The following is a 14,752-nucleotide window of genomic DNA, read 5'->3' on the forward strand; positions in this document are numbered from 1 at the left end:
TTTTCTATTTGAATTAATTGTAAACATCTGAAGATGTTAGCAAAAATCAAGCTTGGCTAAGTTGCATCAGGTGATCCTTATAATTCAGTTAATGGTGAACTGATGTAAATGTAAGATCTAGTCAGCAGAGTAAGATAACCAGAAGTCACTGTAGAGTGTGTGATCATTCCCACTCATTTGTGAAATAAATGGGTTGGATTCTTTAGGAAAGAAAGGCTCTGTTTGAATGTTTCTGGTGAGCTTCTTTGGAATGTAGTTTATTTAGCTTGTCATTGCAAGGAAAATAGGTGTGCTCTAGCAGAGATGAAAACAGATAGTAAGTTAATTGGGAATTAGTTAATTTTTTTATCAATAAAGAGTCCTCTGACTTCTGATGCATGAATGTACAGTAACTTTATAGTAATTACAACTGTTCTTGTGCTAATTAGGGCAAAACCCTGATGTGCCAACCTATAAAGAGCTGATTTAGTTTTTTTTGGTAAATAGGAACTAACACAAGTGAGAAACAACCTAAAGCTCCCTGTTGGTTTTGCCTACTGAAGTTCAGTGGACTCTTTGGTGATGAATGATCCCCACCTAAATGCCCACCTTTAAAACAGTGTTCATACTAATTTAGCAGGCTGGAAAGCTTTTGAGCAAAGTCTGCAGGAACAAATAGCTAAAAGTAGATATTTGTGATAGGTGAGATGTTTCAGCATATTCCTTTTGGAATTCCCTGAGGGGCAGAACAACAAGGACAAGGGGAGGGGAAAGGAGAGAAAGGGTAGGTTTCTTACCTCTGTCTTCTTCCCTTTGCCGCCTTCCCACCTCTCTTTTTCTTCTTGTGTTCAAACTTTCTCTTTGGGAAAGGGTAGTCCTAGGCCAAGATGAAGCCAGGCCTAAGAAATTCAGTTATTTCACAGGGAGCAGCTTATCTGCCTTAGGGAAAGAGGAGTATTGAATTGTTCTCTTCCTCCATCAGAGGGCTTTGTTTTGAGGGACACTGAGGAAGAGGAAGGCATCCCTGAAGACCTTCAGCAAAAGGAACTGCCTCAGGTACCTGCAGCCCACAGCCCAGAGAGGGGGGGAACCTGTAATGAGCCCCCTCCCAAAAAAAGAGACTCCATGAAACTCGTCCTCAGCGCTGATGGCCAGAAACTGCCCTCAGAAAAGAATCCTTTCTTCGAGTGTCCAGAATGTGGGAAGGGCTTCAAGGGGCACAGCAGACTCCTGAACCATCTGCAAATCCACAGTAGAGACAAAAGGTTTGTGTGTGCAGAATGTGGGAAGAGCTTTAGCAGGAAGGCCAACCTGGTGGTTCACCACAGAGTCCACACAGGAGAAAGGCCGTACAAGTGCAAGGAATGTGAGAAAGCCTTCAGCTGTGCCTCCAACCTCGTTACTCACCACAAGACCCATCTGAAAAAGAAAGCCTTCTCTTGCACCGTGTGCAGAAAAAGCTTCAGTGGCAACAAAGGTCTCCTGCAGCATCAGAGAGTCCATACGGGTGAGAAGCCCTACAGGCGTCCCAAGGGTGGGAACAACTTCCCTGTGAGCCCAAACTCCATCAAACATCAACATTTGAGAGAGGGTCCCAGTGCCCACACAGCAGGTAACTGAACTGAGGGCTGTCGTGTTGCCTTTTATTTCAAGTGGTAAGGAATCCCAGGGGATATATCAAATATTCTGGTCTCCACTTATGCCTTACGCACTTCTCCCTCCTTGCTGTGGATGGGAGGGTTGGGATTGGTTTTGTTGGCTCTGGTGGTGGTACTTTTTTCCCCTCTTTCTGTAAATTGGACAAGTGCCTTGAAAATGCCAAAGTTGAAATTTAGGTTTTGCCAGGGGGGGCTGCCTGGGCCCTTGGACTCTCAAAGCCCTCAGGTCCCACTACTGCCTGGTGTCTCATCCAAGATCTTCAGAAGTGCTTAGCCAACAAAATGCTAAGATTAGGGGTGTGGAAGGGATTTGGACTGTGAAACAGGACCTTAATCTCTAGCAGCTAATTTTTGTTATCTGTGGATGTTAGATGAGTAGGGTTTTTTGTCTGCAGTGGGAAGTCTCTGCTGGCTGTCCCTCAGGAATTTTCCTGGCACAGATGAGGGCATTGTCTCAAGTAGGGGGTTTTCTGGTCTTTGCAGAATTTCATGTTCTTGTAATGACCAGAAACTCTGGGATAAAAACTAACATTGTGTTTTTTTCCTGTTGTACTTTTCTGTGGGCAGTCCCTTTATACTTTGCCAAAAATGTTTGAAGTTTTCATCTTGGATCTTGTCTAGAGACCCCTGGAATTGTTCTGGGTGTTAGGATCTTGACCACCAGCTTATGAAATTCAGGGAAATTTAGACATGAGGCCACATGAGAAGCAGGTGTTTTGTTTGTTTCCTTTTTGCATTTGTTTTTGGTTTTTTGTTTGTCTGTCTTTGGGGGCTTTTGTTTGGGTTTTTTTGTTTGTTTGTTTGTTTTGGTTTATTTTTATTATTTGCTTTTGTTTGTCTTATGGAAAAAAATTTTGAGCAGAAGAGCTGAAATAATGATGACACTATACTGAATACTAATGAAGTTTATAGTGAAATGGCAAAATTCCTAAGGTAGAGTTTGAGGCCTCTCACTCCATAGATACAGAGAATTAGCCTAGTAACTTCTAGTAATGAGCCATAAAGGTGAAACCTTACACTCTCAATGCTTTTTTTCCATGATGGCTTTTAACAGATTTTTTAGATGTAAGACTTTATAGTGAATAAGAAAAAAAGTCTCATTTTTGCCCTGGCAGCTGGACAGTAATTAGTATCAGATCAGTCTAACACTATATCTGTTTCTAAAGAAAGTGTGCAAACACAATCTTATTAAATCTCAACTGTCCTGTTCCTTGACAGATCCCTTGCTCCAGCTTTACCTCCTCCTCTACCTGCATCCCCCCCCCAAAAAAAAAAAAGGTATGGGGGAATCAAGAGCATCTTGATTGTGATAAAATCCAAGTCTGTAATGTTTCAGGGGACTGTATCTGCATAATCTTTGGTCTGGTTTGGCTTAGTTTGGACCAACATGTGACTTGAATGAAGCTCTAAGTTTCAGATGTGGGTCAGAGGAGGGGTTGTTACTGAGCTGCCATGGTTAAAATGCTGACCTGGCAACTCTTGACTTCCACTGTCTCCCTTTTAGATGCAAACCAATCTGAATTTACATCTTTGCATCATAAAGAAGAGCAAAGCTGTCGTGCAGAGAGAGATCACTCCAAGCTTGTTTTTGAAGAATGTAAGTATAAAGAGGTTTCCAAATGGCCATGGCAGTGTATATTGACATAGCAAGCATTAACATTCTCTTCTCTTTGTACAGTGAAGAAAGTGAGGGAAAATATGGATATGCTTCTTCTAAATCAGCAAAGTCAGCTGCAGGTCCTGAAGGAAATTCAGAAACAACTGAATATCCTCATCCCTGGCAATGCCCTGGTGAATTCCAACGTTTACAGCTTGGGAGTTCTGCTGGGGCAGCAGGCGGCTGCAGCAGCTGCTGTTTCTTGCCCCCTTCTCAATCCCAGCAGTCTCCTTTGTGAAAATGCCACTGCCTTATCCCCTTCATCTGCCCGTGGAATTCTGCCTACCACTCAGCTCCCAAGCTCTCAGGATCTTGCAGCTTCCAGAACTTGCTCAGTGTTGTGCTGTGAACGAGTCCAGTGCCAACACACATGACTGTTCTGAGCCCTTTTGTCACTGGAACACGTGATCTCTGTGGTGTTGGAATTGTTATACCTGTGCAGGTGCTGACTGTGCACTCAGACTTGCTCCAGATGATCAAATCCTGCCCATTCATCCATTGTAGCCTGCAGAGGTTTTGGCCAGTGATGCCTTTTGTCAAGGCAGCTCCCGAGATTGTTATCACTGGGGTGAAGTGCAGCATCCTTTTACAGGGTGATGCATAAAACTTAAGCATATTTTTTACGTCTTTAGCCTGTACTTGGGCAATTGTACCTCTCCTAATGAGCTGAAACTAATGATAAAGTCCTAAGGGGTTCTTGAAGCATCTCCTACTAAGTCTGATTTATATAGAGTTGAAAGCAACATGCTGATGTAAAGATGTTCAACATTTTGCCAAAGCTTTCTTCCTTCAGGAGGTCTTGAAATTAGGTAACCTTGAAGTAGCAGACTCTTAGCCCAGCATCACTGCTAGAACTACAAATAAAGCCTTTTTTTTTTTAGATACAGACAACTCCTCCCACCTCCCCAAAAAAACAAACCAAAAAAACTTCACCAAAATACCACCTTTCAGATGTACCTCTGTTACTAAGAGTTCATGAAGAAAAGCCAAAAAAGCCAAATTGGTTTATAGGGCGCTTGTTCTTTGTGCAAGGGTGAACTCAGTTGAGTTGAGTTTGGTTTTAGATACTCTGCTATATCCTGTTTGGATTATTACGTGTTCTTGACTGTTATGTATTGGTGCATTGGGGGCAGGACTGCAGTAAATAATTACTGGTTGAGGAGGAACACTAAGAGGAACAGTCAGGAACACCATCTTGTGAAATCTGCAGAGGAAATAATCATATTTTCTTTTCCATTTCTGCAGGACTCAGACATTGGGCCTGTCAGGGTTGGAAAGTGCAGTTTTAAGACGTTTAGTTCGTTCTGCCTCGGTTTCTGTCAGTAACTCAGGGTTGTGGCAGTGTCAGAGCCTTTGAGCCTCTAAAATGCAGTGACTTACCTTTGAACAGCTGCTGGGATAAAGAAACTTTGGGCCTTGCACCTGTGTGAAACAGTCTTTCTCTTGAACTGATGCTGTGTTGTGGGTTGTTGGTTTTGTGGTTTGTTGTTTGGATTTTTATGTTCCCTTGTTAAAAGGATGCACCGTTAGTAATTAATAAAATGTTTCAGCTTTTAAGAATGCAAAACACTTTTTTTCTTAATAAGTCATCTTCTTATTGACAGAAGTCTGTGGGGCCAGGTATGACACTGTCTATCTGTGTGACTGCAGCTCTGGGGTACTGTTGTACTGTTCATAATTTCTTGGATGTTTAATGTAATTTTGCTTAGGAGCTGAATCCCCTCTTCAAATCAATGGTTAAAGTTTGTATTGTTGTTGTTTTTGAGACATTCATTATTAAAGTGTTGCAATTCTGTTAGAAATGAACCCCTGGTGAGCTTTTGTCCTTTGTAAATGAGCACCAGTGCTTAGACTTTGACACCTGAACAGGAGGTCAGTTACTCTAAGTCTATACCTACTGTGACTCCTACTTTTCTTCTTCCATCTTCCCCTTTCCCTGCATGTCCTTCCATTTCTGTCTTTAGAAATTCCAAAGAAGAAAACATAGCAGAAGTGGAAGACTTCACAACATAGACTGTGTGGGAGGACTCTTTTACTTGAGGGCTTAGGTAGGATTTTTTTCCTGTTGGGAGAGAGTTTGAGTATGATATTTCAGTTCACAGCTTTTGTATTGGGGTTCCCTAATGTGGTGTTTGAGTCTCAAATGAACTTAAGGATCAAGTCCCAAAATACCTCTGGGGACTGGAGGAAGTGCTGCTACAGTGGAGCACAAGGAACCCCATCATATTTGCTATTTTTGGCTTACCTCTCCTATGTAAGTTTGAGTTGATGCTGGAGTCTTTCCCCTGCTTTCCTCCTAAGCCCTTAGGTGGTTCTGAAAAATGCTGCTAAAAAGCTCCTATTTCTACTTGGGGTGGGGCTTGGGGGTTCCTTTCTCATCTTAGAAGGGACCTAGACTGCTTCTTCCTTGCAGTGCTCTGGCACTGATGTAAAAGTTGATAAAATATTAATTGCTTTCAGTAATAGCCACTCCTTGGTGCTGCTATAAACTAAGGTTATTGTTTTGACTGACTTCTGGTTTTCAGGGTATATTCCTTTACCTGTCAGGATTAGGTTTGATTTGTGGAACAGCTGCACTCCATGATCCCTGTGGGTCCTGTCCAACTCAGGATATTGTGTGATTCCATGATGTGACTTGTTTTATGGCAATCTCAGGTGCTGCTCATTGTTTAAGGCTTTCCAGGTCCCATTCTGCAGTTGCTAATTCTCTGTGGTTTGGAGGATCAAGGTATTCCATTCATGGTAACAGGTAGCAGTTTCTCAAATGGCATCTTCCCACTACCTGTTCTCCAAGGATTTACTTGCCTTGGGATCTTATTGCTGGTTCTCTGAGACTGCAGATATCTAATTTCTGGAAATACAGTCCTTTCTTTATTGGTACAGGCACATTTCCAAGTATTACCTAAAAGCTCTGTAGCAGTTATAATGTGGGCTTGAGAGAGACAAATCCTACCATCTTGTGGCAACTGATTTCATATGCCCTGGAAAGTGACCACAAAAACCCCAAATCTGGGTAATTTTATGGTACAACACTTAAAGGTGTCATACAGCTGTCTAGCAAATACAGCCTCTAGTAGCCAACTTCTGAGACTTCACATGAAGACAGAAAATCTCTAGTGGTTAGAAAGATGCAAATGAAATAACGTGCATTGGATTCTTTCTTTAGATATATTTGCCTTTAAAATATTTACTGAAAATATTCCTTGTGTTACTTCTCTGTATGAAAATACTCATGTGTGCTACACCTGCTTGATTTTCCTATATCCTTCTTTGTGTTTATGTTACCATGCAGCCAAGTATTCAAATGGCAGCATATTTAAATATATTCCTCAGGTGTTTGGAGCCTTTCCACAGAGCTTTTATAACAACGTGTGCAAAATACTTTCCTTGTATCTGTTTTATAGGGACATTTTCAAAAATAATACACAGTCTTTTCAGTGGCAGTTTTTCCTTCTCCAGATGTCATTTTCAGTTTGTTTTCTGTATGACCTGCAAGTATAAATAAAAAGAAAATGTTAGAAAATAAGGAAGACAGATGGCAAAATAACCGTTTCTACTTAAATTCTTTTCCGTTTTTCCTTGCATTTTAAAGCCTCCAAAGGAAGTCAGCATAACCATCTCTGGTTACTTTTAGGGGAAAGTAGGCTATTTATAGAATAATGCCAATACTAGCATTGTCTGGTATGCTCACAAATATATGCAAAGCCTGTCTTAGGCAAAATATAGCCAGAACTGTCAAATCTAACATTTTTAATACATATTGCCACAGATGGACAGAGTGAACACCAACTTACTAGTAATTCTGCTGCTTCTGCAGCTGCTGGGCACTGAGCTGTGAAACCTGGGATGTTCTTGCTTGCTCTTTGGAAAATAGATCCGTCTCTTACCATCCCAGACTGGACAGACTCACTTCTCCTTCCCTTCCCTTCACCTTTCCACCTCACTTTTTTAGTCAAACACTTTTAAGTCCTTAAAGATGTCAAGTGGTGTTTCTCCTCCTTTAAAAAGTGCTGACTTTTTGGATTTGTTTTACACACAGTGACACAAAGCCTCTCACCTCTAAAAACAGCAGAGCTAATACTTCTGCAGCAGAAAAATGAATTCTTATTTTACTCAAAAAGAAAAGCTCTTAGGACTAGGGACTTTAGTGTGTAATCAAAGAATCACAGAATGGTTTGGGTTGGAATGGACCTTAAAGCCCATCTCATTCCAACCCCCTGCCATGGGCAGGGACACCTTCCACTATCCCAGGTTGCTCAGAGCCCCATCCAACCTGGCCTTCAACACTTCCAGGGATGGGGCAGCCACAGCTTCTCTGGGCAACCTGTGCCAGGGCCTCACCTCCCTCACAGTAAATCACTGCTTTACAAGGCAACATTATCTTTACATGAGGAATTACATCAAAATCAAACAAAATGTGAAGTATTTTTAGTACATTTCCATAATTCTACAAGCTAAGTAACTCATTAATTTTCCTAATAATAAAACATAATTTTATTTTTTTAAATCGGCTAAGCCTTTTAAATGGTGGTCACTGACCACTCTGTTGGCATTGTCCACATTTTTGTGGCAATGGCGATTTAGATTTCATTCACAGAAAACATTTTTTAAAAGCTCCCTCCCACCCACTGTGCACAGCTCTTCAAAAGAAGGAAAAGGGAAGAAGAAGGGAAAAAACCCTCCACAATCATCAAATCAGCCTCGTCATAGACCAAGTAAGTCATGCCAAATTTTAACATTCTGGAAGTCATAAATGACTGTCACATCAAGGACTTGATTCAGTTCACTCGAGAGAAGGACAGTGAGCAGCCTTTGCTTTGGTAGATGTGCATTTTATGTAGAAACATAATCCATTCACTGCTGGGGTCGGTGGGAATTCTGCCATTAAAGTGTAACTGCATTAAGTATACATGGACTTCTGATTACTTAGCTGCAATCTGGAGAAAAACCAGCTCAAAAAACCCATTTGCATTTCACTGTTTGTGCTCTTCTTAAGAGTCCTTTCATTATAGTTTGGAAGAACATGTGAAAGATCATATGTTTGCTATTTATAATAATCCTGTTTTCTGCTGAGCAAGAGAATGTCTTTGAATATTACTTGAAGAGGGCTCTTGCTTAATTCATTTGGTAAGAATGATATCCTCTATTCCCTATACCTCAGTAGTTCTCTACATCACTAATATTCATCAGTCATTCTCTGTGTCAGCTGCTACCCCTTATCTGTGTTATCACAGGAAAAGGCAGCGTGGCATTTTCCTATTCCATGACTTTCCCTGGCACTCACTCAGCCACGTCATCCATTTGCTGGGTAGAGGAGAGCACACTCTGAGTGCCAGTCATTCCTTGAACACCTCCAGGGATGGTGATCCAGCACCTCCCTGGGCAGCCCCTTCCAATGCCTGACCACCCTTTCAGTGAAGAAATTCTTCCTGATGTCCAACCTGAGCCTCCCCTGGCACAGCTTGAGGCCATTTCCTCTCATCCTGTCACTTGTTACCTGGGAGAAGAGACCAACCCCACCTGGATACAACCTCCTTTCACGTCTCCCCTGAGCCTCTTTTCATCCAGGCTCAACACCCCCAGCTCCCTGTTCTTTGTGTGGGTGTTTGATGGATCCATTCCTGATCTCTGTTTTCTTCTTATCTGTAAGTGAATTTGTTCTTTTTGCTGTCATTTGCATGAAAGCACAGAGAATATAAAAGCACACTGAATATAAAAGAAAAGGTGTTTTTGGGACTGCAAATTAAACACATTTTTTAAAGTGATTTTTTTCTAGAAGAGGCACCATGGCTTGTTGCCATACATATTTATTTCTTTTCAAAGTACAATGACTAGACAAAAATATCATTATGCCAAAGCAGGTGGATTTTTTTTTCTCAACACCATTAAATGGCTGGGTGCTGGAGGCAGAATTGGGATGAGTCCTAAACCACATATAATCCTCTTTAAGGCACAAGATCTGTTAAAATCCTAAAGGGGATGGACTAAATAAATATCTGCCGTTCTAATTTCTCCAGTAATCAAGAAGCTGAGAAAAACCATGATGTCCTGGTGTGTAGGAAGAGTCTTCTTTGTGAGGGACTTCTTACACTAATGATCATAACAAGCAAGTTGGGTTTCTTGACAGTTAAACTGTGCAGTCCAGGTTCAGCATCCTGAACTTTGGGCTTCTCAGGCAACATTCTCAGTGCAGGGCCATGTTTGCAATCTGGGCTGTTTTTCTTCCAGGTCTTTTCCGTGCCCTGAAGTGTTTGCCAGTGAATAAACTAGACTGACCCCTTTCTACTTCCCTGGGAAAGTCAGGAGTCATTCAGACAACTGGAACAGGGCAGAGCGTGGAAATGCTCCCACTGCCCTCCCTCATCTCCCATCCATCATGATAAGCATTTCTGGAGGAGGAGAAGAAGATGCAGGTGTCCTGTCTCTGCTACACAGCAATGGCACAAGCTGGGGAAAGCAGCTGCTTAATTCAGGACAGCTTATCTAAGAAATTTGATCTGACCAGCATTTACTGTCTGGTGGAGGAAACCAGGTACCAAGATCATCTTTGAGACAAAACCTGCAGCGAACTCCACATGAAACCCCTTTGCTGACCACTGGCAGCAGAAAATGACAGCAGCAGCCACTGTCTTGTGTATGTCAGAAGAGCCAGAAGAGATGGTTGTGGAGGGTTTACCCTCCACACGAGTTGCTGTGGGGGTTAAGTAGCCTCTGGGGCATGGATTCTTGAAGAGGAGACCTGGAAATTCATGCACTGCACTTCCTCTGCTTCCCTTCAAGTCTGGTGTCTTGGATGTCACTGCAGGGTGGTTTGCAGATGTGCTGCAATTTAGACCTGGAGCTGCCAATCCGACATCCCTGCTCAGCCAGGGCCCATCTGGAAAATGCCAAAGCTCTCTAGAAAAATTTTGTAGTTACTGAAAAGAGTGAACAAGTAGTAGCACAATCTCCTCAGTCTGTGGTGTCTGAAGCGCTGAACCACCGTGTTTGGAACACCTCCATGCCTCCTGCTTTTCTTCCTTGCTTTTCCTGTGAATCCCTGCTGGTGGCACAGTGGCACTGCCTTTCCTTGGGAGTGAAATCCAGTCCCATCCTTCACTGAGATCTGATGGCAGAAGGTTGAGTACAGCGAGTTGATTCCTGAAATGACATTTACAGCGTCTTCCTTTGTGCTTAATTCAGTCTCTGAAATAAATAATGATGTTGGGTGGTCCCCAGGATTGCTGAACTCTGTCCTTTACTTCTGATGTGCTTCATCAGCCCAGCAGACGCGGGGCAGCAGCAGAGCAAGAGACCTCAGCATGTTCTGAGAAGAAGTAAAACATTGCAAATTTTCTGCCCAGGGGAGGATGATAAATTAGGTACATCCACTTACCCTATTTGACACCATTCAATTTGTAATAATTCAGCTTTTTGTTAGTGATTAGAGAATAAGGGGTGGACCTTGCCCTGGAGCAGTGTTCTTCTGCAAGTGATCTCACATTCTTATTTACCTGCAGGTAACAAAGGACTGTGTTTTCCTTGCACCTTCACATCACTGATATATGGGCAAGGATCAATCCTGGGGTCACCACCCACTGCTGTTTATTGTCATCTTAAAAGAATTTCTATGTTCAGGCTGATTCCCCCCCCCCCCCGATTTCTTTATAGCATTAAATTATTGCTTTGTTTTTCTGCAATATTTTTATTACGTCATTCTTATTTTTCTAGGCAAAAATTAACATTTCTAAATTATACTGTTTAAAAAAACTTAGTTCTTTGGAATACTTTTTGTGCGGATTTATTAGTTTGCTCATTTGTTATTCTTCTATAACTTACCTCTGTGATTCTGAATTTGTGTCAGTGAATGTGTGGAATAAGTGTCCAGGTAAGGAACATCTGCTTCCAGTTTTGCTATGGCCAGGGCATTAATGATTGTTCCCTCTTGCTGATCTGGAGGAGAAACTTTGGACTTCATGGATGAATCATCTAACCTGTTCTCTTTGCCAGAAGGAACAGGTAAATATTATTTATGTTGTAACAAAGTTAATTTTTTTCTGTGTGAAGGAAGTGATTCTTTTATATATGAGATGAATTTTTTACAGTACTAGGCACGTGAATTAAATTAATGGAAAAATAATAGTGCAACTGTATATACATGGACACTTAAGGCAGGAAAAGCATCCATTATACACAAAAGTCCTTATGTAAAAAAAGGATCCAAGGCACATGACTTTGATGTTATTTTTATAGTGGTGACTGAAGTAAGAGTGATCTTACAGTTTCCATAAGTTTTACCAGAGGAATATGGGGTTAGAAGGGTAATTTCTGCCAAGGAAATGTGATTTTTAGTTTGGAATGCTGCAGGCTAAATGATATTATAGAAAGTAATTAACGTATAAAATTCTTGCAGTTGTGCCATATATAAAACCAGAAAAGGTTTAGGTTGCCAAAAGCGGTGTGCTGAAGGGAATTCCACTGTTACTTGGGGAAAAAGGTGTAATTAATTGTCCCATGTTATAATGGCACACATGCAGACATAAAGTAATAAGAAAGAAATAAGTAAAGATGATATATATGTTTAGTTTTGTAAAACTTTAAATGCTTCAGATCCTTATTTATCACATAATGTAGCACCTCCAAATAAAATGCCAAATGCTGTAATAGTACGAGCTGTAACAAACGACTTAACAGCAGATAATTCTTGTTTTGCATACCAAAACATTTGCTATTTCCTGTTGCTCATTGATTTTGTGCTGCTTTCTGGGGCTAAACAATATCTTGCTTAGAAGAAATGCTAATAGAAGCTAGTTTGAAGGTAATGCATATCAGATCAAGTTAATTATTTTGCTTTCTTTCACGTTATTTGAGTCAGAACTCATGCTAATGAAGCCTAGGAAAAACATTTTTTAAAAAAATATTCTTTCTAGAAATATTAATCTCACCTTAATGCTGAAGTTCTCATTTGAATAAATTAAAACAATGAAAAGTTGTACTAAATTTGGACAAAACATGTGGAGTTATTTCTGATAAAATGTTGTGTTTTACTAGAGGCATTGTACCTACTAAATGTTTGACTGATAATTCTACAGTTCTTTTCATTTACCTGGTGGACCTGAACTTCCATTATTTATTCTTTCATATGTGTTGCAGCATTAGGCTACCAACCTACAGCTAAGCGTGTTGTCACTTGGATACGTTTTACCCCCTTTTCTTTGTTAATTTGTTTGCCTGTATCCTTCTTCCCTGGATGTTGAGCCACAAACTGGGTAAATCGACTTGGATCAAAGAGATTGAAGGAAAATACAGAGTGACCATCCACTGCCTTATCAATAAGTGTTCTCCCAGAGCCTTTAGTCTTTGACAGTTTGGAAGTCCTGGGGTTTGGTTTTGCCGTGTCCATCTCCACCTCTGCCAGCAGAATTCCAGAGCAGTTAAGACTGTTCCAACTTCCCAGTGTTCCATCTGGGAAGTTCTGGGCTCCATGCACTATGGAACCAAGCCCAGTGTGATATATTGATTTTCAGGCTCTCTGATGAGAAGGCATTTTGATCACTCAAACATTGTACTAACACATTACTTTATTTCAATAATGACACTGCTGAGGGAGGTACTGGATCACCATAAGACAAGCAACAACATAGAAGAAGGTGATAGATAGAGTAAAAGGACTACATCTGAAGTGTTTTTCTCTCTTTTATTTACCAAAATAATACAAACAGGAGACCAGAAATGCTTACAATATAAATGTAAATTACTGGAAATGCAGTATTTTGATTTGATGTGGGAGGGTTAGTTAACCCCCGGTTATGTATCATGAATTTATTTTAGAAAATGGGAAGCTTGTAATAACACCTGAATGTTGGAAATAATTTTTGACAAAAGGATTTTTCCCTGCTAAAATTTGGCTTCTGAAGGATAAATTGTCAATTACTGAAATAAAAAATAATCCTCTAATGTTTGAGTCCTACCATGTTTTGTATGACTTCCTTAACTCAAATGTACATATATTTTAGGAAACTGAAGGAAAAAAAAAAGTACATTTTAGACATGATTCAAAACACATAGTTGGGAAAGGTTTTGACCTTATTTCTGTGCCACTTAAGCACATTTTTTGACTCTTACCTTCCATGGACATGGAACAACCTAGGATTTTTCCCTGGGCTGGCTATAAGTGACTGTATAGAGCTCCACAAACGGAGGGCCCGTGCGTGGTGGGTACAGCAGTCTCTCCCTGAGGGGATGTTTCCTAGGGAAGTGAGTGCTGTGCTCCCTGTTCTCTGCATGGAGAAGATGTGCCACATGCTTCCCGAGCAGATCTGCCAGGTGGGGATCACCAGGTGGAGCAGGGTGAGCAGAGCAGAGGTCTGGCACGGGCTGGGGCTGACTGAGGAGGGAGAAGCCCTCCTGTGGGTTTTTAGGGGTCATTCTTGGGGTCCGGTCCTTATAAAGGTGGGAGAAATCCTCAGATGCTGTGTAGCTGTTGGTTGTGCACCTTCATTTTCTGTGCCTTCCTGTTTCTTCTCTCTGCTGGCTTTTCCCTCTGGTGACCTGAACCTGGCAGTCAGTGTATGTCCATCTGCATATCCCTTTGTGTTGTGGCTGCAGATGGATCTGGCAGGGCTTCCTCAACCTCCCCCTTTCCTCGGAAGAGAAAAGTTTCCCCACCTCCTCCGGTACTGCCCACAGTGTCCTCTTCCACCACTGCACCTGCTCATCTCCAGCACCACCCACAGCTGGATCATGAGGCTCAGAGAGCCCCATGGTGGAGGGGCCAAAGCTGAGTGTCACATCTCCTGGGTTCAGTGTGATCTACACCCCATAACATGACTGTCCTGGTGTCACCCCAGCAGCCAAGTCACTCACAGCCGCTCCCTCACTCCCCCACCAGTGGGTTGGGGAGAGAATTGGAAGGTTTAAAGGTTTAAAGCCAGAAAACTCCTGGGTTGAGATAAAGGCAGTTTAATAGGGAAAGGAAAAGCCATGCACACAAGGAAAGCAAAACAAGGAGCTGATTCACTGCTTCCCATGGGCAGGCAGGTGCTCAGCCATCTCTGGGAGAGCAGAGCTCCATCACACCTAACAGTGACATGGGAAGATGAACACCATCACTCCAAACTCCTCCCTTTCCTTCTTCTTACCCCCACTTTATATACACAGTGCCATATGGTCTGGAATATCCCTTTGGTCAGGTGGGGTCACCTGTCCCAGCTGTGTCTCCTTCCAACCTCCCATGCACCCCCAACTTCCTTGCCAGTGTGGCAGTAGGAAAAGCATCCTGGCTCTGTGTAAGCCCTGCTCAGCAAAAACAAAAACATCTCTGTATGATCACCCCTGTGTTCAGCACAAATCTAAAACACAGCCCCATGGTATCCACTGTGAAGGAAATGAACTGCACCCCAGCCAAAACCAGCACAGTGACTCAGGCCACTCTCACAGTTCTCTGCTGCATCCCACTTTATTTCCCCAGAGACAGACC

At 41.9% G+C, this 14,752-nt stretch overlaps 1 protein-coding gene across 1 annotated transcript; it reads left to right on the plus strand.

Annotated features, from left to right (window-relative positions):
* Positions 1 to 1,104: 1,104 nt before the first annotated feature.
* Positions 1,105 to 3,763, plus strand: LOC103762763 (zinc finger protein 660-like). Its single transcript, XM_008929443.3, has 3 exons — positions 1,105 to 1,591; positions 3,142 to 3,234; positions 3,316 to 3,763. Exons 1-3 carry the CDS (start codon positions 1,105 to 1,107, stop codon positions 3,666 to 3,668), a joined length of 933 nt encoding a protein of 310 aa, XP_008927691.3. The 3' UTR covers positions 3,669 to 3,763.
* The last annotated feature ends 10,989 nt before the right edge of the window (positions 3,764 to 14,752 follow it).

This window comes from Manacus vitellinus, unplaced genomic scaffold, assembly GCF_001715985.3.
Source record: "Manacus vitellinus isolate BGI_N305 unplaced genomic scaffold, ASM171598v3 scaffold_90_pilon, whole genome shotgun sequence".
In the NCBI taxonomy this organism is placed as follows: Eukaryota; Metazoa; Chordata; class Aves; order Passeriformes; family Pipridae; genus Manacus; species Manacus vitellinus.

Excerpts from the sequence above, each read along its gene's own strand:
- LOC103762763 (XM_008929443.3), top strand. The coding sequence starts at position 1,105 with ATGAAACTCGTCCTCAGCGCTGATGGCCAGAAACTGCCCTCAGAAAAG. Across the intron at positions 1,592-3,141 it reads TCCCAGTGCCCACACAGCAG|ATGCAAACCAATCTGAATTT; the intron begins GTAACTGAACTG and ends TCTCCCTTTTAG. Across the intron at positions 3,235-3,315 it reads CAAGCTTGTTTTTGAAGAAT|TGAAGAAAGTGAGGGAAAAT; the intron begins GTAAGTATAAAG and ends CTCTTTGTACAG.